Source organism: Drosophila kikkawai, chromosome 3L, assembly GCF_030179895.1.
Source record: "Drosophila kikkawai strain 14028-0561.14 chromosome 3L, DkikHiC1v2, whole genome shotgun sequence".
NCBI lineage: Eukaryota > Metazoa > Arthropoda > Insecta > Diptera > Drosophilidae > Drosophila > Drosophila kikkawai.
Genome location: NC_091730.1, coordinates 4473458 through 4495526, shown reverse-complemented (window position 1 = coordinate 4495526; position 22069 = coordinate 4473458). Strand labels below are relative to the sequence as shown.

Genomic DNA, 22069 nt, shown 5'->3' with positions numbered 1-22069 from the left:
AATGGGGGATTAAAAAATAAAATAGAAAAGAAAACTAGAGGTAATATATTATTTTTTAAAATATATTTTTTAATTATTATATTACAAAATAATAAAATAAAATAGAAAAGAAAAAGGGGTAAAATATTTTTAAAATATAAAAAGATATAAAAACATTATTATTATAATATTAAATAATATAAGAAGAAATCTAGGTGATAATATATAATTAAATATTTAACATACATTAAAAACAATTAAAGTCCCATCGCTAATTTTTTACTTAATTATAAATAGTTTTCCTGAACTCCAATCATATTTTTCAAATATATTTAACTATTCCAACTAGTTTTCTAAAGCTTTCTTTGTATATTTTCATTATACTTTACTTTTTATAAATTTCCCAAAAAAATATACATTTTCCCCATTAATAATATTATTTTTCATGTTTAAATTTAAAAAAAAAAGAAACTATTTTTCTCTCACTACATCTCCTTTTGTGGATCATCTTTCAATGGCTGCTCGTCAGCTTTCCCCCTGGAAAATCCACTCCACCCCCTTATCGCTCTCTGCGGGCCGCTCAAAGTTTTCTTTTCTACAATCAGCTGCTGTTGAATTTTTAATTTTTATGTTAGTAATTTCTCAAGCATTCTGCAGGAATAAAAAAAGTAAAAAACAGAGGAAACTCTTGCCGGAAGAACATCTTGCCAGCGAATATTAAATTTTTTATGATACGAAACGGGAGGCGCGAAACGCAAAAAGAAATATAAGTGAAAAATACAGTTGGCACTGTGAATGGGGGGAAACATGTTGCGAATTCCAAAGTGGAAAATGTTCATGCGATATTTTCCATTCATTTTAGTGTTAGTGTTAGTGTTATGTGTGTCTTTGGGTCTTCCCCAAAATAAATAAAGAAAAGTTTCCATCTTAAAGCTTAACTTCCGGTTAGAGAAAAACCCCAATCTCTTCTTGGGGGCCAGGGCAATTTACGAGGAAAGCTGCAACTTTGTTATATAAATATTTCAAACGAAAGCAGATGCTGCTGCTGCACCTGGGTTTTCCTTGCTGAAAAGGGCAGGTCTTCTCCTCCCCGCCCCGGAAAAGTCAGTCACGGTTAGCGGGGCGAACTGCACAACCTGGGGAAAAGCAAATATAATTTAAAATGTAATTAGTGCTCAAATAGAAAACCAAACAAACAGAAGAACACTCTCGGTGGGCGTGAACTCTCTGACTGTGCAGTGGGTTTAGGATATATTTTTTAGTGTAAATATTATTTAAAATACCTTGAGGAAGTAAAGATAAAAACATAAAACAGATAAGAAGTTTTACAAAATATAAATTTAAAAAAAAACTAGGCTTTGTCTTTGAAAATATAAGAAATCAAGTCATTCTTTTTATTTTAACTTAATAATAATTTATTTCTAAAATGTAGAAATTAACAGAAATTTTAAAAATTAAAAATTCTTAAACGAAAAATTATAAAAATCTAAAATCTTCCAATTTCCTTAAATTAAACTTTATTTTCACCTCCAAAAATAATAGAAAAAAGTCACACTGTATTGGGATTTTCACTCCCGCAAAGTCAATGAATGAAAAAGTATCATCAGCAGGTTACTAGGTGACCCAGTCCCAATCTGCTGGCTCTGTCCCTGGCCAGGTAACACACAGCTTCCAGCTCTTGCACCTGTTCCAACTGCAAAACTTTGTCCTAGACCAACTTTTGGCCAGATGCTACTGCTGCTGCTGCTGCTGCGGCGGTGGCTTTTGAAACATTTTATTATAACGAGATGAAGGTAAACATCGACAGCTGTATTTTCCTTACCTGGATTTTTCCACAACCATTCATTTTGGCCATTTCAAGGTTGGCCAAACTCGATTTTGGCTTTCTCTCTCTCTTGAAATCATTCATTATATTGATGATGTGCATAATGAGTCTGAGGCTGTGAGAATTTCTTTCCTCATTTCTCTGGATTTTTCACGTGCTCATTATGCACGGAAAATGGGAAATTGTGGAGACCATTCAGTAATTATTTTCATATGCAGAGAGAAAAAGAGAAATTAAGTTTTTATTAAAGAAATATTTAAAGAGAAAGTTTTTAGTGGAAATTTTATTAATTTTTGCAAATTAAAATGGGAAATTAATTCTAGAAAATTATAAGAAAAGAGAGAAAATGTTTTTCATTTAATAAAACTATTTTTAGCAACTCAATTTCATTAAAAAAATGTATAAAAATCATGTCTATCAGCCTTTTTATACCCTTGCAGGGTATTATAATTTCAGTCAGAAGTTTGCAACGCAGTGAAGGAGACGTTTCCGACCCTATAAAGTATATATATTCTTGATCAGCATCAACAGCCGAGTCGATATAGCCATGTCCGTCTGTCCGTCTGTCCGTCTGTCCGTCTGTCCGTCTGTCCGTCTGTCCGTCTGTCCATCTGTCCGTCTGTCTGTTTCTACGCAAACTAGTCCCTCAGTTTTAAAGCTATCTGAATGAAACTTTGCATATAGTCTTCTATATACTCTCACTGCTATATATATCGGAACGGGCCAGATCGGACGACTATATCATATAGCTGCCATACAAATGTTCGATACATTTTTAGGAAAAAAATTATAACTTTGCTGTTTTTTAACATTTTTGCACCATTTTTTAGATATGACCATTTTATATTATTTCTGAATTTTGGTAAAAATTTTATGAAAATCGGACGACTATATCATATAGCTGCCGTAGGAACGATCGGGAAATTAATAGAAAAAAAATTATAGATTCGTTGTTTTTCAACGTATTTTCATCTACTCTGGGATATAAGCTTATTTTATTATTCTAGAATTTTGGTATAAATTTCAAAAAAATCGGACATCTATATCATATAGCTGCCATATAAACCGATCCGTAGATGTATACAAAATGTAAAGCTGGGAATGCAAAACTGTAACTGTCAAACTGTAAACATAATAAGTATAGGTAAAATGTAATGAAATAATATCTGCAAGGGTATACAAACTTCGGCGTGCCGAAGTTAGCTTCCTTTCTTGTTTTTACCTAGTCTTACTTAATTCCGTTTTAAACACCCTTAGCTTAGATTGCCCTTCTTTTTTTTAAGCGAGTGTACGTACACCTGGCTAAGAAAGAGCTCCTGGCTAGTCCTTTTGGACTGCTTTTATCCACTTGTCTGGGCTCACTTGTTGTTGTTGTTGTCGGGGCCACTAATTTGGTTTTTAAGTGGGCCTGTGCTCTCCGACTGCTCATTAAGCGGCTTTTCCTTTGCTTTGCTGCCTTTGCATTTACCTTTGGCCCTTTGGCCCTCACCTGCCTCTCCTTTTTTTTTCGCTCTCACCTGCCTTACTTTGTTTTTGGGCCTCAAGTTACTCAAGTATTCCCTTTTGTGCTTTTTTTTATGGCTTTTTTGCAGACTGGCGCAGCACGGATAGCACCGACCACCATGATCGCGTCCAGAGACAACTGTCCGTGTCCTCCGACAGCAAGCTGCTGGATGACGACATCCGGGAGGAGATGAAGTACCATTCGCACGTGGTCATGCGTCCCAAGAAGCCGCCCAGACCCAAGTCCGAGGTCTTTCTTAACAAGCAGGATCCGCATCCGCGACGCAAACGATTCAGTGCATTTGGTGTAAGTAGAAAATGGGGCGAATTTATTTTATATTTATTTCTGTAATTTACGGTTTTATAATGGCTTTATTTAGGGGGGATTTAAGTGGCTTGGCAAGGCACTAGAAATTTTAGATAAAGTAAAACATTAAATGCTTAAAAATAGAGTAACTATAATTATATATAATTATAAAAGAATGTCACAAATGTTCTTTTATAATTATTTAAAATACAGGAATAATTATTAAAAGGCTTAGAACAATATTTAACTATATAAAATTCTATTTTAAATAGATTTTTCTTTGTCACAAATCAAATTTTCAATGAATAAGTTTCTTAACAAGTATTTATCCTGTATTTCGCAGCGAAACCACCCTCAATAGTCACATTTTCGTTGCATTCTTATGGGGGTTAAATTTTCCGTTTCTCTGCCTTTATAATTCCCAACATCTATTGGCTCTGGCTGCATGGAGTAGCCACGGCAGCGCCTGCTTGGGTATTGAAAATTTAATTCTCTTTGAAATTTGTCTTGGTGGGACCCTTTGTCTAGGCATTGAGTGTTCCGATAATAAATAAATTGCAAACTTAAATAGTGGAAAAATATATTAAGACGTTAAGTTGGTAAATAATATTTTACAACTGTAAGTGGTTAAAAAAATATAGAGGATTTACATTCAATAAGTCTGCTGTTCTTAAATAAATTGAAACTTTAAATAGTTAAAATATATATTTGAACTGTGAAAAGTTCGGTATAAATAAACATTGTTTATTCTTTAATTTTCCGTTAATTAATTAATAAAAAAGTTAAAAATTGAGCCAAAAAACAATAAATTATTTAAGTAAACAAGTGAAATGTAGGTTAAATATCAGAAATATATAAACAAAAAAACTAAATGTCAGAAATTAAGATATTTAATTATTGTTCCGAAGTAACAAATGGTTTATTGATTAAAAAACTTAAAATTAAAGAGTCAAAAAATTAAGTAAACAACCAAAATATAGAATAACTAAAAAAAACTATCAGAAATATTAACAAAATAACTAAATACCATAAAATAATATATGTACATATTGTCCAGAAGTAACTTATATTCGTTTTTAACGTTTAAAAAATAATTTCTTGAATATATTTCACCTTCTATAAATATAGCATTTTACTCCCAGTTTTTTAGCAATATTAAATCTTAATTTTAAAAATTAAATTAAATTATATTGGATTCTATAACGCCTCCTGCCACTTTAACGGCGAATAAATGAACCGCCAGAGCATATGTAGAATATTTTTTGCCACATACTTTCAGGATTGAAAATAATTTAATGCCCAACCCCAAAATAAAATTTCAAGCAAATATTTACGCCACTCATTCAAAAGCAAACATTATATTAAGTAATTAAATTAATAAAAGCCAGAAAAATATACAAAACAAACATATGTAGAGCACTTGGCAACCGTTTGCCACTCTGATTACATCATCAACGTACGGCTGCTAATGTAATGCCAACTAACTTTTCGCTTAATTAATTAACCAAAACATGATACACTTTTCACTCAACTCCATGTGTTTGTTCTACTTTTTTTCTACCGTTTTTTTGCTGCTGCGAATAAATCCCAACAGGGCGACTCCCCATTTGGCAAGCAGGAGGCCTACGTGAAGCTCGAACCGCTGGGCGAAGGCTCCTATGCGACAGTCTACAAAGGATTTAGCAAGTGAGTAAAACCGAACCATATACCATATATGCATACCACACCCATTTCAACCATAAATATCCCCTAAAAAAGAAAGGGGTTGCCGTGTCAGTGGGTTAAACAAAAAATTATGGTGCCCAGCTTGAGTCTCTTTTCTCTCTCTGATGGACCCCGATCAAAATGGATTTCCCTTTTTAGGGAGTAACAAAAAATAAGCAGAAAAAATGTGTGTCGTCATTTTGCCTTGATTTATACGCTAGTTTTCCCCCGGTTTTCCCTCTCGTCTCGTGCATCCTCTGTAGCTCCTTTTTTGGCTGAAATTTCTTTGTCCCCGTTGGCAGACTCATTACCAGGACCCAGGACCATGCAAATGTGGCTATCAATCACGAGCAGGAGGAAGAGCAACGGTCCCGGGCCAGGAACGAGGCTATGTGGGTCACCCGGAGAGAGAAAGAGATTGCAGTCAAGCTTCTTTCCTTCCCTTTTCTATTGTGTCCAATTGTTTAGTTGGCCTAAGTCTGCACTGGGGGAAAACTAGAGGGGGAAACTGTAGGGAAAACTTTAAAAATTATATTTTAGAAACAGTTTTTAAAGAAGTTTTGTTATGTAAAAGCTGGATTTTTATAAACAATTAATTTTACCTTAAACTTAATTGTTAATTTCAGTGTGGGGTCACGCACTTTTGCTCAAAACTTGTCCCACAATTGAGTTGACTTCCTAAGGCTTTCCACCTCCCTTTTTCCCCTGAAAACTCCTAACCCAAAAAAACATGGCTGTACAAAATGCTGGCTCATTTGCGCCTCGTCTGGCACTGATTTCAGTTGTTTAAGGAAAAGCTGGGGTGTGGGAAAATGGTAAATGGAGTTGGGAGCTGGGAGTTCGAAGAGTTCGAGGAGTTTTCCTGCTTTCATAATTTGACAAATGGGCCTGGAAAAAGAATTGAGGGGAAAACTTGGGGAGGGGCAAAGCAGCTTCGTCACCTTTTTGACAGGACTCAAAGCCTGGCTGTCCTTCGTTTCCGATGATAGATAAGCCCTGTGACTCCCCCTTTGGCTGCCTGTCACAGGCACTTGCCACCCAACCTCTACTTGATTTTTCTCTCCCCCCCAGTTCCTTATTTTCCGCCTTGTTTTTCCTCCTTCCCTGGAAAACACTTCATCTTGGTTCTGCCTTTTGTTTTTGATTTATTTGACAATCATTTGCTTTGGTGTTGGCCTAAAGTTTAGCCTGTAACAATGGGAATTACGTGAAAAACGAGCAGCCCCTACAACTCCTAGTTTTCCTTAGGTTTTTCCCAGCATTTCCCTGCTCCCTAATTTGCTATGCACGACGGCGCTTACATACGAAATGAGTTCCAATTAGCTTTTGTTTATATGAAATGCAATTAATTCGCTCTAATTTATGTGCCAAAATGGAAATGTGACCCAGGCCCAGGTCTTTTGTCCTTTCACTCTGGATTTCTGTGTGCCTTTTCAAATGGGAATTTAGGTCACTTTTCCTTCTAAGATTTATGCTGCCTCTCGTTTACGGTGATTTTTAGCTTTTCCCTAGCTCTCTTGCCCGCTCTGTTTGTCAATTGTAAAAGATTTCATGAATGATTTCACTTCTATTTGACTTTCGTTTTTCCTCGTCCTGGTTTTCCTTTGTGTTTGTATTCCTACTTTTACTCCTGTGACTACTTTTTTCTACCTAAGCAAACAATAACAACAACAAGAAGCAAGAATGAGAGTCCTTCGAGGCGAAAGTCAAGTTGCTGCTGCTGCTGATTAGCATTTAGTAGGTCAGCTGTTGCCAAAAAAGGACAAAAAGGAACTTCGATTTCAGAAAACTTTTTGAGCACGCAATTTTCGGTTTATGCTTAACTAAATCGTATTAAATCGTATTATTTTAACATTAACAAGACAAAGTTTCAGCCTCATCCAGCAAATCCTCTTTTACAAATCTTCTCATCCTCAATTTTTCCCACTTGAAAATTATCTAGGAATTTTTATAGAGCTTTTCTCGGTTACATTTTTCATGGGAAAATCTTTCTAGCTGGCAGATGTTTCACCCGCAAGGACATAAGCTTTTTACGTGCGGGTTTATTAACCCAGAAATAAGTGTGTGTGTATGTGTGTTTTAGAATACATTTTGATATCATATAAAAGGTTTAATTCAAAGATATTTTCCCTGAAAAACTTGGTGAATTTTTATGACTGTTGTAAAATGTTTAGGGTATTTCGAGGAATTTACGATCCTGCTCGACAAATTGATACTCATCATCATTAACCCTCGCCTTGCCCAATTAGTGCTACATTTCGCCCCCCAAAAAAAGTGTCTTCTCTCACTTTGATATATTCACTTGGCTCTTGAGTCATAAAATGCTGGAAAAACTTTCCGAAATTCACTCTGACTTTGACATTTCGCTCTTAAAGTCAACTACTTTATGGTTACATTCCTGGCTTTCCTAGGATTTTCTTTGGTTTTTCTTTATTTATTTTTTCTTTAGAGAAGACTTTTGTGGGTTTTCCTGGCCAATTAGAATGTTGCCTTGGCAATGCCAAAGAAAGCCGCATAAATTGTCAGCGTCTGTGCGGCAGTGTCAAATAATTTAACCTAATTTGACACTTCAAATATCCACCAAGACGGTATCCTTGCCATTCTGCCTTCTATGTATCCTCTAGGCAGTGCTGGCGGAGCTTTGAAAAAGGGAAACTGTGAAGATTTATGCTTGAATTTCCTTTTTAAGGCCATGAAAATGTGAACTATTTTTGTAGAGCTTGTAAAGCAGTCTACAAAATAATTTTAGAAATTTTCTAGCTATATTATAATATTTAAATTTAAATAGAAAACATAAAAATATAGAAATTTGAAGAGTTTTTTAAACAAAATAAATATTTAAATATACAATTAATAAGAATAACTTTTAAAAACCCCTAAAAAGCTATTTCGTAAAGCTTCAAAGTTAATAGAAATACTATATATTCTAATTAATTAAATAATATTCTAATTAAGCCCTTAAAAATATTGTTTTTGAAGCTTCAGTTTGCTCAGAAATATATTTCCTATAAACCTTAAATATATTTACATAAAATATATATCTTTTACTGAGCTTTTTTCCTTTCCAAATTCTTCTAAAAATAAATAAAATCCAAACCCACATCTCTGCCATCCTGCAGCATCCTCTCTGTATATCTCTCTGCTCTGCTGGGTGTGTGTCCTGTGGCCTGTCCCTTATCCTAATTTAAGTGTTTGCCGTACATTTCCCTGCGTGTTGGGTCGTTATGTCTGTTTAATATACAAAAGGCACCACCCCTCCCCATGTCCTGGCGTTCATTTGGGGCTATATGGGCTCGTCCCTTCTCCCTACCACAAATTGTGAGCCTAATTCTTTGTTGCCTTTGCTGCCGGTGGCAGCTGTGCAATTGTTGTGTTATGCTCGGACATTCCTGGGATGTAGCTATGTAGCTCTAGTATTTATTTTATTAATTTTTCCCTTACCCTCCTCTCTCTATCTCTCCCAGATTAACCTACCAGCGGGTGGCACTGAAGGAGATCCGACTGCAGGAGGAGGAGGGAGCTCCCTTTACCGCCATTCGCGAGGCCTCGCTGCTGAAAGAACTGAAACACAGCAACATTGTCACGCTGCATGACATAGTGCATACGCGCGAGACGCTGACATTTGTCTTTGAATATGTGGTGAGTAAATAAATAATAATAAAAATTATAGAAAATCAAAGGTTCTGGCTTAAAAAATAATATAAAAAAAGAAAAGGATCCTCTTCGATTTTCATCTTAAATATTTTCTAATTTTAAAACCCTTATTAATTAATTTTTCTTTTCAAATTTACAGAATACAGATCTGTCGCAATATATGGAAAAACATCCGGGCGGCCTGGACCATCGCAATGTGCGCCTGTTCCTCTTCCAGCTGCTGCGCGGACTCTCCTACTGCCACAAGCGGCGTGTCCTGCATCGCGATGTTAAGCCGCAGAATCTGCTCATCAGCGATTGTGGTGAACTGAAGTTGGCCGACTTTGGTTTGGCCCGGGCCAAGAGCGTGCCCAGCCACACCTATTCGCATGAGGTGGTCACGTTATGGTATCGTCCACCAGGTGAGTTTTTTTGTATACAAAGAAAAGTTGGAGAGGGTTTTCATTTGCTGTTGTATCAGGTTTTTTGTTTAATTTATTCTTTAGAATTTTTATTTATTTGTAAAAACATTCTTGAATATTTTTGTTATATAGAAAATCTACCCTAGTTTATTTAGGGAAATAAATTTCCTTATTTTTCCACAAGCTTTGTGCCTAGTTGAGTGCATTTTCCCCATGTGCCTTTCGTTAGTTCTCCCTGATTTATGCCATTTAAGCTGAAAGGCTTTCCCTGTAAGCCTTTTTCCAGGCAGGAAAAATCACAAGAAAGCAAACAATTTGCAGTTTAAGGCTTACTCGAAGCCAAAGCCAAAGCTGAACGAACCAATTTGAAAATCGCATTAAGTTATTTCGTTTGTTTTGTTGAGGAAAAACCATGGGTTTGGCAATTAACTGACGCCATACAGCCTGAAAATTGTTCATTTAGCAGCGAAGCTTGAAGCGGGATTAAATTAATGCCCACTAAGCTCCTCCTACTCCTCCTCTCTCCTCTCTGACAATGAGTAAACAATTCATTTAGCTTGGCAAAGGATTTTTCCATCAATTTTGCTAAATGGAAAAACTAAAGCCAGACACGAGAATAAAGTTAATTTTTTCTAATATGCAATTCTCTGGGCATAAACACTTTGTGTCTGCGGAATACCTGGAGCTGCTCTCCAAACTCCTAGACCAAAAAGCTGACCCCTGGGCGCCATCAACGTCAGCTGGGAATAGTTCGGAAGCATGTTAAACAAATTTAATCTGCACTTCTTGCCAGCCAGCCAAAGCGGAAGCGAAAGCATGCAAAAAAGCTAAGAGAGACAGGATGAGGATGTGGTTGCCATGGGCACACCTGTCTCCTGTCGCCACCTGCTCTTAAAATGTGTGTGTGTGTGTTTGCTTTAGAGTCAAGTACGAGCCCCGACCACTATTAATTCGTACGGCAGCTTTTTTACTCGTATAAAATGTTCAGCAAACGATATTGTCCATAATAACGTACACCACATATAAAAAAGATTTTTTATAGTACTATAACTTTATTCTCTTAAGTTTAAAACAAAAAAATGTATTGTATTTCGACAACAACAACAATAATATTTATTTATTTTAATGTGTTATTAAAATGATAATATAAATTCGACCACTATTAATTCGTACGGTGCCAAAAGCTTAGCTTAGAATTAAAAGAAGATCCAAACAAAAGGAAACAGTGAAACATAATCACTATCTAGTCTTTTGCTGTAAACTGTTTAACAAAGCAGAATGCAAAATAAAGTGCGATTGCTGAAAATTACTCATAGTTAAGCTACAATGGCACGAGGAAAGCCAATTTGCAAGGAAATAAGAATTTTAGTTCTGAATAATTATAAAAATGGGAAAAGTTTCGGTGAAATTGCCAAGCAATTTAATCTGGCTAAGTCGTCCGTTCAGGGAATAATTAAAAAATTTAAGGAAAATGGCAATATTGAAAATAATATCGCAAAAAGAGGCCGAAAATCGGCAATAACAGCACGTGACAAAAGAGCCCTGGCGGCTATTGTAAAGGCTGATCGTCGTCAAAATTTACGAAATATAGCATCTGAGTGGTCTGATAAAATCGGAAAAGGTGTTAAGCGAGAGTGTACGCGCTTGAAGTTGCGTGAGATCGGATATAAGTTCTATAAGGTATGCACTGTGATAGACTATGTTACATACTTAATAGATTAACTTACTCTTAGGCCAAGGAAAAACCATTGCTTACGCTTCGTCAAAAGAAGAAGCGTTTACAATGGTCACGGGAAAGGATGTCCTGGACTCAAAGGCAATGGAACACTATCATATTTAGCGATGAAGCTAAATTTGATGTAAGTGTCGGCGATGCGCGAAGGAGAGTCATCCGTACTAAAGCCTACCATAAAGACTGCCTTAAAAGAACAGTTAAGTACCCAGCCAGCATTATGGTGTGGGGTTGTATGTCTGCCAAAGGAGTGGGGCAGCTGCACTTTATTGATGGGATGGTCAACGCAGAAAAATATGTTAACATCTTAGAAGAAAGCTTTCTGCCATCAATACCAAAGCTGGCTGACTGTGGCGAATACACCTTTCAGCAGGATGGAGCATCATCTCATACTGCCAAACGAACCAAATCATGGCTGCAGAATATGAACATTGAGGTCTTAGATTGGCCATCAAATAGTCCGGACCTAAGTCCTATCGAGAATATATGGGGAATAATGAAAAGAAAACTAAAAAATGAACCTCAAAGAACCCTGTCTGAATTAAAACTTAAAATCCAAGAGGTTTGGGACTCTATTTCAAGAGAGCAATGCCAAAATTTATTAAAATCAATGCCAAATCGTTGTAAATGTGTCGTTAAGGTCAAGGGTGATGTTACCCAATATTAATATTAAAAAACAACCTAGTATTTCGTATAAAAAGTTAATATTAAACGCACCGTACGAATTAATAGTGGTCGTATTTATATCATCAGTTTAATGACACATTAAAATAAATAAACACTATTGTTGTTGTTGTCGAAGTACAATAAATTTTTTTGTTTTAAACTTAAGAGAATAAAGTTATAGTACTATAAAAAATCATTTTTATATGTGGTATACGTTATTATGGACAATATCGTTTGCTGAATATTTTATACGAGTAAAAAAGCTGCCGTACGAATTAATAGTGGTCGGGGCTCGTAGAAAAATGTCTGAGAGGGGTTTTTTTTTAAGAGTTTCTTTTATGGTTTTTTGCTTTATATATGGATGAATGATAATAAAAAAAGAGAAAGATAATGTTCAAAATATGTTTATTTTGGAGGAAGGTTGAATTTTTCTTTAAATCTCTACAAATTTTGTTAAAAAACCTTGTTTATTTCTGTACCCAAACTACCTTTATAAACCCATCTTAAAACATATCCAAAAACCCTCCCGAAAACCCACCCAAAACCCTCCCAAAACCCACCTAAAAACCCACCTAAAAACCAACCCAAAACCCACTCAAAACCCACCTAAAAACCCACTCAAAACCCACCTAAAAACCCACTCAAAACCCACCTAAAAACCCACCTAAAAACCAACCCAAAACCCACTCAAAACCCACCTAAAACCCACCCAAAAACCCACCCAAAACCCCCCTCTTCCTCCCACATCCCCCCAGTATGTGTTTATATAGTGAGCTAAAACTTTGTTTAGCTGCTGGCCAAAGAGCAGCAACAAAGATAAGCGCATAGGTTGCCCCGGGAGCCACTCAGGAAGTGCATGGGAGCTATCTTTTACTCCAGGAAAACCTGCTCTCCCTCTTCCCCCCTCTCTCTCCTCCCTCTTTCACCCCCTCTCTCCCCCTTATTTATTTAAAATTGCAATTTATTTTGCCAGAAAACAGACTTAGTTGCATTTACTTAGCCAAAGTTCGTGTGTATGTTTTTATTTTTATACCAACTTCTTTACTATTTTCACAGATGTCCTGCTGGGCAGCACCGAGTACTCAACCTCGCTGGACATGTGGGGCGTGGGATGCATCTTTGTGGAAATGGTTACCGGGATGCCAACGTTCCCGGGCATACGTGATACCTACGATCAGTTGGATAAGATATTTAAATTGCTGGGCACGCCCACCGAGGACACGTGGCCGGGTGTGACCCACTTTCCTGGCTACAAGCCGCACAAGTTGGGTGAGTAATTGGCTTTTGGGGTTGAGTTAAGTTAATTACTACCCTGGAAAATTGTAATGGGGGTGATTATTATAATTTGGCATAGATTTTTGCAGTGCCAGGAAGTGTATATAATATATATATTTTATATAATTTTAATCAAGGTCTTTGTGACATGGTAAAGTCCTTGATTTTTAAGAGATATCTGCTTGAAATTGTTTAAGTTGGTTTCTATATTTTACTGGAAATATTTATATTAATAGAAAAGCCACAAATCGAAGAAATATACCCTGGAAATATGTTTATAAATAGAACAGACTGTATCCTATAGTAGCTATAGGAACTGCGGCCTCAATATTCCTTTTCTGTATTAATTTTTACCTAGTTTTATTATGAAAAGAGGGCTTAAAATATTTTTAAAAATATCTAATAAATAAAATTAGCTTACAATCATATAACTTAACCCTCCAGGGTATCTTAAACTTCTTTTCCCCTAAAACTAAACCCCCGTTTTAACACATTTTGTAAACATCTTCTCCCCCATCATCATCATCATCATTTTGGCAGGTTTCTATCGACCGCGGAAACTGGGTCACAACTTCCCACGGCTGTACGACATCATCGAGGGCGAGACGATAGCGAACGCCTTCCTGCAGCTAAATCCGGAGCAGCGTTTGGGCGCCGATGATGCACTGCAGCATCCGTACTTTGCGCAGTTGCCAAAGAAACTCTACGAATTGCCAGACGGTGAGTGAATGAATTAATGCATTAAACATTTACTGGCCAACAAGTCTGCCAACTTTCGGGCATTGTCTTTGTGGCGGCGGGAAAAGAAAACCAATTAACAAAACAGAAAAAAACGAACAAGAATAAGAATGAAATGAAATGTTTGCTTAAAAGTTGAGAGATTGAATGGGGTAAAAAAAGGTAGGAAGGTGGGACAACTCATTTAAGTTTCGCGACAATTTGTTTGCTTTCCGGTAGCAGTTTTCTTCTTGGTCTAGGAATATATATATATATATTATATATATATAGTTAACAGTAATTGCATTTGCCAGTTTTAATTTGTATTTCAAGTGGTGGCAGCAAAGTTTTGCAACAAGTTCGAGTTGAGAAAAATAAATACAGCAACAGAGTCGAACTGAAAACGAATGAATGCAAAGGACAAACTTGGAGGGACAAATAAAGTGGATATAGCTAACAGAAAATCAAGTAATTAGATTGCGTTAAGTGAGCATCTTAAATGTAAGGATTGTCTGGATTTAAAATGTGAATTATTTTAGGAGAAAATACAAGAAATGTAACCTTTGGAAACCAATTAAGGCTTTAGGCAATTCCATTACAAAATCCATAGATTTTTCGACTAAATAAAGTGCACATTCCCTGCCTTTATATCCTTTTGGTAAATGGTAAAATTTTCCCCAGAAAAAGCGAAAATTTAAAGGGTCAAGAACAGCATTCTCTCAGCTGCAATTTGGCAAATGCAATGCCAGGGGGAAAATCAACTGCAATAGAGAGAGCTTTACAGGCACAAACCCTCTTGCATATATATATTCTTTACCATGGAATGGTATATAGGGTGAGAATTCAGTGGGTAAAACCCAAAAAGTAAATAAATGAAGTGCAAATTCCGCTTTTGCATTGCAGCTTAAACTGTGTGCTTAAAATGCGATTAACGCGTGATTTGTTTACACCAACCAAAACTCCATTTTTTGTTCTAAACTCCAGAGATTTCTGCATGCTAATTTCTGGCTAAATCACAGTCTCTAAAAGGGAGCGAAAAAAACTCTAGCTTTATAACACAAAAGGGGGAAAGGGTGGTTAAACTGGTATTTGCCCATGAAACATTACGTATACGCCGCGTGGACAGATAGAATCAATTAAAACGCAACTAATGCGCTTCATTTATCATGGCCAGGGAAAAGGTCATCACACTCGAGTGAGGTTTTTGCGGTTTTACAGGGGGGCCAACATACAAACTGTGTGGTACAGTAAAGACTCTATGTAATAGAAATAAAAATTCCAAATTTCAGTCAAAAAAGCTTCAAATTTAATTCGGAAAGCTTTTCTATGCTAGTTTTTTCTAGGTTAACAAAACTGCATACTAAATTTAATTATTTAAAAAAATTAAGAATTTGGTCGATTTTTGAGAATTTTAATGATGTAACCCCTTATCAAATTTGTGAAAAAAATGGCCAACAATTTTTTTCAGCCGGAAATGGCTAGAAAGAAGCGCCTGTTAATGCTGATCAAGAATATATAGGGTTTATGGGGTCGGAAATGCCTTCTTCACTTTTTAAAAACATTTTTACTAAAATTAGAAAACTAAAATTAACTACAATTTTAATAAATAAAATAAGTAAAAGAGAATTTTAAGAGAAATTCTTAAGAGAAGTTGCAGATATCTTTAGAGTCTTGAATTTTGTTAAAAAATTAGCCAAAATTATGATAATAAATATAGCCAAAATATTTTATAATATATTTTTTTCCCCCTAACAAGTTTTTTTATGAAAAATATTTCAAAGTAATTTTCCTTCAATTCTTCTAATAAAATTTCAAAGAAAAAAGAGTTCGTCCCTAAGAGGCTTCTCTGTCTCTAGTTGTGTGACTTTTGTGGGTGGTTTTATGGCTGGTTTTGGGTGATTTTGAGGGTGTTTTTGGTTGCCAAGTGTATCATGTGTGTGTTGTGGCTGGGAAAATGTAATTTGGCCAAAGGCAATTTTAATTGTCGCATGACCGTCGATGGCCGTAAATTAAATTATGTCATGGTCAGGAGGCGCCCTTACACACATGTACTCATAATTTTAATAACCACTTTTTTAATAACCATTTTAACCAACTGTTTTAATCTCTTTTTGGACTTACAGAGACCTCAATTTTCACGGTGGAAGGCGTGCAGCTTTATACGGAGCCAAATCGACAGAATAAATGAAAATTAAAGCAAGTCCTCTCTGTGGATGGCGTACGTTTCTACTGTTAGGATATAGCCCAGTCCTCAATATCCACCCATCACCGATCGAGCTCCTGTCCTAACCGAACTGTCAATCAACCTAATATCGCATCATCGACAGCCATAAAAGAAATATATATAAATGTATGAGAGATGTGTGAGAAAAAGAGCAACTTCTACCGAAGTTTTGTACTATAATTCTATGATACATTTTAGTTACTATTCGTTAGTTATATTATTCGATTTAGCAGAGGAGTGTGTGTGGAGAGAGGCGGCATTTTTTTATAATTTTCAGTCAGAATTTAGCTTAGATTTCGCCATCATCCTGCAGCCGCAAAAAGGATACTCAGTTTAGTCAGTGTTTTTTCTGTATTTTCATTACATTTAAAAATAGGGTATTATTTTCTTGTATTTGTATTTCGTTTCCATTCTCTTTTTCTTTGAATTTTATTTGTAATTTATATTTAAGCAAGTGCAATTCGTAGAGAATTAATGGCTTGGCCTTTGTCTAAAAAAAAGCAAACAATTAATCAAAAATTTAAGAAATCTACAAAAGAAGCCTCATCAATATTTTGTTAGCTTTAATTTCCAACACACACACACAGCTCTTTTAAAATTTTATGTTTATTAATGTATAATTTTTCGTCATTTATAATTTTTGCTGCGCTGTTTAAGTGATAATTTTGTAACTATTAAATGAATTTATGTAAAAAGCAATTAAAAACAATCTAAAGAAATCTAAAAATATATATATATATATACATATATATAAAACAAATAATAAATTTAAATCATTTATACCATTTAATTTTGATTGATTTTCTTTTATTTTAGTATAGTATAATTATAATTTTAAGTTATTTTTCAGCTGTTCGATTCCTAGAAACATTTAGTCAAAAGTTCACACGGACAGGGTTTGAGATCACAACATTTTCGAGGCAAAACTTAAGCGAATAGATAAACAATTAAAACTAGCAAAGAACGCAAATAGTAGAATCAAATTTTTAGAAATCGAACCGAAAGTAAATTCGACATTTAAATAGCCATCAAACTAAACACTAAAGTAACCTCTAACCAAGTATTTTACATAGAGTTCGTAGCGAAAGGGAAGCCCAAAAACAAATCCATTTACCATAAATCTAAGAAACGTAAAGGAAAGGAGAGGACTTGAGGATTAAAAACTTAAGACAAGTTCAAAGAAGAGCTAACAAATGTGCAAATTAAGAATCAAAGACACTTCACATGGTTTTGAAACAAGTAAAAAATGAATCAAAAAACGATTTGAGTAGAACAAAATATATATATATTATAATGAATATCAAATAACAGAAATCTATGAGCCAATTTGAGTTGTAGGCAATCAAATTGCTAAGATTCTACGAACAGCAATCCTGGCCTAAAGTTCCTAGGGGTTTTTAATATAAAAAAACCTCTAAAAAACAACTTGAACCCAGGGCCAGCGATTATATTTTGTAGCAAAAAAAGGAGAAAAATTTAAACTAAAAGCGAAAACAAAACAAAAATATTTCAAATGAATAAACTTTTTCTGTGATTTATGAAAAAAGTATGCAAAACACAAACACTAAACTCACACACACACACACACTGCAGCCAGATAAACAAAGAGATAAACAATTTAAACTAAATGAAAACTAGGCACTTTAGACAACAAAAACGTAGAGGCAAAATTGTTTAGAATTATTTGCTGGCCGAAAAAAAAAGAAAAACACAAAGCAAAGGAAGGATAAGTATGGATACATTAAACCGAAGCAAAATTTGCACGCACTCAAAGTTTTAAGGAAAATTGCGAAAATGAGGTAAACAGTGGATTTTGTATTTTCGGTTTTCTGCAAAACAGTTTTTCCCCCCATTAATTATAGGCAAAAATAAATAAAAAACAAAGCTAACAACGCACTTTTGCATGCACTTTCCCATCCCGAAGGTTACGTCCATAGTTTTTAAGCCAACGAGCCAACAATGGAACAAATCGAACGAAATTGAGCGAAGATTGAACTGGTTTTCGTTTTCAAGGCAAATTTTTATCAGAAAACAATGATTTTTCGATACATTTTCCACACTTTAATTGATTATTTTGTTTCTGCACAACACAACAACACAATTCGAGAAGCCAGAGCAGAACTAAGCTAATCCCTAAACGTAATCGAATAAAATGGTATATAAACTAAGAATGTTTTTAGCGGAACGTGTCTCTCTAGTTGTATTCTATTCTAGAAGCTAAGCGGCAGGGCATTCCTCCTCCTCCAATCCCCCCACAGATACGAGTGTTTTGGGAGCCCTGAGGAACGACAGGTAAAAGCGGAGTAAAATGTAGGTGTAGAGACGTGTGGCATACTACGAATAAGAAACTTGAATAATTTTAATGCATTGAATTTGTCGTAAAATATATTTAATGTACCTTTGTTAAAAACAAGAAAATATGAAAAATCTATTAACACAAATTACGAAAACAACTCTCGAGGCGACATATAGAGTTAGTAGATGGAGCATGCAATTTTTATGTTTACCTCGTAAGCATTTTTGTATAGTTAAAAAATCCCAAGAAAAAAATACAAGGAGTATGACAAGAATTTTGTAAATATTTGTAGTTGATTTCTAAGTAGCAAAAAGGTGAGCAAAAAACAACAAGAAAATGGGACAAAATATTGAATGTTTATGATTTATAAAAAAAAAAAAACACACACTCACACACAAAATGGAATGGCAACTAAATACAATTTGAATATAAGTTCAACCTGTACAATAATTTAATATTAAATAAAAAAGAAAAATTCAAGAATAATTCCAGGAGTTTTATAATTGAACAGGAAAATGTTTAATTTAAAGGGGAGAATTTCAAATAATATACTTTTATTTGCTCTAAAATATTTTTTAATTATTTAATATTAAATAAAAAAGAAAAATTTAGGAAAAAAACAGGAAAGGATCAGGACGAGGAGGAGCAGAAGCGGACCAGGACCGAGCCGAAACCACTGGAAACGACCTCCGACATTTCCACATACCTCACCTTTTCTTCTTTTATTTATTTAAAGCTGAAGTAAATAAAAAACCTTTAAAAATTTGTTTTTGACTTATGAGGAGGATGCGGTTTTTTTTGGGTGGGATAATTTAAACAAGCTCAATAGAAGGGCATTCTTGCGGTGGACAATGGAAAAAACATCAAATATTGCAAAATTGCTAGATGAGCTCACTGGCAGTTAGAGAGATTTCATTTTGTCCCAATAATGCAAAATAGCTTGATGAGCATCACTGGCAGTTAGTGAGATGCCATTTTGTCCCAATAATGCAAAATAGCTAGATGAGCATCACTGGCAGTTAGTGAGATGCCATTTTGTCCCAATAATGCAAAATAGCTAGATGAGCATCACTGGCAGTTAAAGAGATTTCATTTTGTCCCAATAATGCAAAATAGCTAGATGAGCATCACTGGCAGTTAGTGAGATGCCATTTTGTCCCAATAATGCAAAATAGCTAGATGAGCATCACTGGCAGTTAGAGAGATTTCATTTTGTCCCAATAATGCAAAATAGCTAGATGAGCATCACTGGCAGTTAGAGAGATTTCATTTTGTCCCAATAATGCAAAATAGCTAGATGAGCATCACTGGCAGTTAGTGAGATGCCATTTTGTCCCAATAATGCAAAATAGCTAGATGAGCATCACTGGCAGTTAGTGAGATGCCATTTTGTCCCAATAATGCAAAATAGCTAGATGAGCATCACTGGCAGTTAGTGAGATGCCATTTTGTCCCAATAATGCAAAATAGCTAGATGAGCATCACTGGCAGTTAGAGAGATTTCATTTTGTCCCAATAATGCAAAATAGCTAGATGAGCATCACTGACAGTTAGTGAGATGCCATTTTGTCCCAATAATGCAAAATAGCTAGATGAGCATCACTGGCAGTTAGAGAGATTTCATTTTGTCCCAACAATGCAAAATAGCTAGATGAGCATCACTGGCAGTTAGAGAGATTTCATTTTGTCCCAATAATGCAAAATAGCTAGATGAGCATCACTGGCAGTTAGAGAGATGCAATTTGTCCCAATAGAGCATCACTGATGCAGATGAGCATCACTGATGCAGATGAGCATTACTGATGCAGATGAGCATCACTGATGCAGATGAGCATCACTGATGCAAGTGAGCAAAACTTTATCATTCAAATTGGCCGCTTTCCAAACTGGGGTAACAGGCGAACAGAAACCAGCAGCAAGCAACTGAAAACTGGTATAAACTGTTATAAAAACTTTTGGGCAAAAATAAAAATTGGTATAAAGTGTTATATTTCATTTTATGCATTTATACCTATTTGTTGCCGACAACAACAGCTTATGGCAACAACAACCTTTTTACAACAACATCCCTACAGCAGCCCATCCAAATTTCCGAACATTTCCATGCAAATTGCACGTTTCCCAAATTGGGGTACCAGGCGAACAGAAATCAGCAGCAAGCGACTGAAAACTGGTATAAACTGTTATAAAAAGTCCAAGTTTCAAACCATTTAGGAGTCGGCGCAAGTTAGCGGAGACTCAAACCATTTGAATCCAAAATTAGGTGTTATTTTACAACTGCACCTGGGCACACTGAAACTGATCGTCGTTAAATTCAAATTCAAATTTGGCAGTTATATTCAAATTCAAATTTGGCGGTTAAAAATTTTAAAAAAATTTTAAAATTCTACAAAAAATGTTAAAAATCTGAAAAAAATGTTAAAAATACAGAACAAATTTTTAAAATTCAGAACAAATTTAAAAATTTAGAAAAAAATCTTAAATCTTCAGAAAAATTATAAAAAATCCGAAAAAAAATGTTTAAAATTCAGAAAACAAATTTAAAAATTTAGATTTTGCTTTCAAAATAATTAGATTTTTCCCCAAACGATCCCAAATAAATGCCGCCTTCACAAAAAAAATTGCACATTGATTTCACCATCTTTTATTGATTCATATTTGTGTGTTCCATCAATTACATTTACATATTTAAATTGCATTTATAAATATTTGAATTATTTACGCCTGCTGCAGGGTTTTAACTAGCCCGGAGCCAAGATCCGAGCACCGTCCTCCGCTGCCATTGGGTTGAGATCTGTCATCCCAGCTGCTCCTCCAGCTTCACCTCTGCCGATCAGGTGATCATCAATCAACATTACAATGAACAAGATCATCGTGCTTCCCAGGTGCCTGCGCACGCTCTCGTTTTCGCTATTGGAGTGCTGTAAATATAAGAAATAAAGCAACGTAAAATTAATTAGCTTCCTTTCTTGTTATATTTAATTTGAATTAATATTAAATATATTTAATTCAATTAAATGGGAAATTCAAATAATATATCTTCATTTTCTATGACTTATTTTTTTATAATTTAACATTAAACAAATAACAAAAAATTTAAATTAATAATTCAAGTGTTTATATCTAAGAAAATTCTCAATTAAATGATGAAATTCAAATAATATATCTCTATTTTCTGTGACATATTATTAGACGATGCTCCAGTTTGAAGCTTTGATTAATGAATGGCTGTCTCAGGGCCATAAATTTGCACAGTATTCGAGGCTAATAATTTTTGATTATACACGAAGCCATGCCCCATTCGGAGCAATTGAAATTATTCAAGAGGATGACAAGTCTCATTGGGGCGAAATGGAGATGCCTCCCACAGCAAAGGCATTAATTATGTAAATGACACAACTCTTTTTTGGGCAAACAATATATACTTTGGGATGTTAAGAAACTTTTTTCTTTTTGCTCCAGCGATTGCGTCATCTTGAGCCCGGCAATTCATCTATTCATCTTGGCCACAAATAGAGTTGGCTTTTAGCTTAGGGGCCTGATGCCTGCTGCCTGACTCTTGGTATCTGCAGGCGAGCATCTCCACCGCCTCACGATTCATCCATCCATCTGTGCAGCAGCTGGGCAATTGCAAAGGTTTCTGCCGTGGACCTTCGGAAACCCATAAAAACCCATAAAACCCATGGCAGCTTTTGTAATTAAATGTGACATAATGCGGAACCAAGCGCATATCCAAAAGGTAAGTAAGCTTCGATCATCGTGAACAAGTTGTAATTCCGAATGAAA

The 22069-nt window shown here is 35.2% G+C and overlaps 2 protein-coding genes and 1 non-coding gene across 13 annotated transcripts in view; 2 read left to right on the top strand and 1 right to left on the bottom strand.

The window, feature by feature from the left end:
• Eip63E (cyclin dependent kinase Eip63E) overlaps positions 1-16777 on the top strand; it is a 122287-nt gene extending 105510 nt beyond the window's left edge. For all 7 annotated transcript variants that reach the window (XM_070285171.1, XM_041777269.2, XM_070285172.1 and 4 more), the window contains 7 exons: positions 3397-3614; positions 5209-5300; positions 8783-8957; positions 9112-9373; positions 12828-13040; positions 13587-13766; positions 15887-16777. In XM_070285171.1, the coding sequence (XP_070141272.1) occupies positions 3397-3614; positions 5209-5300; positions 8783-8957; positions 9112-9373; positions 12828-13040; positions 13587-13766; positions 15887-15951 (1205 nt within the window). In that variant the 3' untranslated portion in view covers positions 15952-16777. The remainder of the gene's footprint in view (positions 1-3396; positions 3615-5208; positions 5301-8782; positions 8958-9111; positions 9374-12827; positions 13041-13586; positions 13767-15886) is intronic.
• On the top strand, positions 4095-4159 carry LOC121503167 (U7 small nuclear RNA). Its single transcript, XR_005991326.1, has one exon. It is a non-coding gene; the product is annotated as a U7 small nuclear RNA (small nuclear RNA).
• A 4153-nt stretch (positions 16778-20930) lies between the features above and the next one.
• LOC138928324 (uncharacterized) overlaps positions 20931-22069 on the bottom strand; it is a 59948-nt gene continuing 58809 nt past the window's right edge. For all 5 annotated transcript variants that reach the window (XR_011444840.1, XM_070285223.1, XM_070285225.1 and 2 more), the window contains one exon: positions 20931-21204. Coding sequence is in view for 4 of the 5 variants with exons in the window: in XM_070285223.1 (XP_070141324.1) it covers positions 21025-21204 (180 nt within the window). In the remaining variant the exon portion in view is untranslated. The remainder of the gene's footprint in view (positions 21205-22069) is intronic.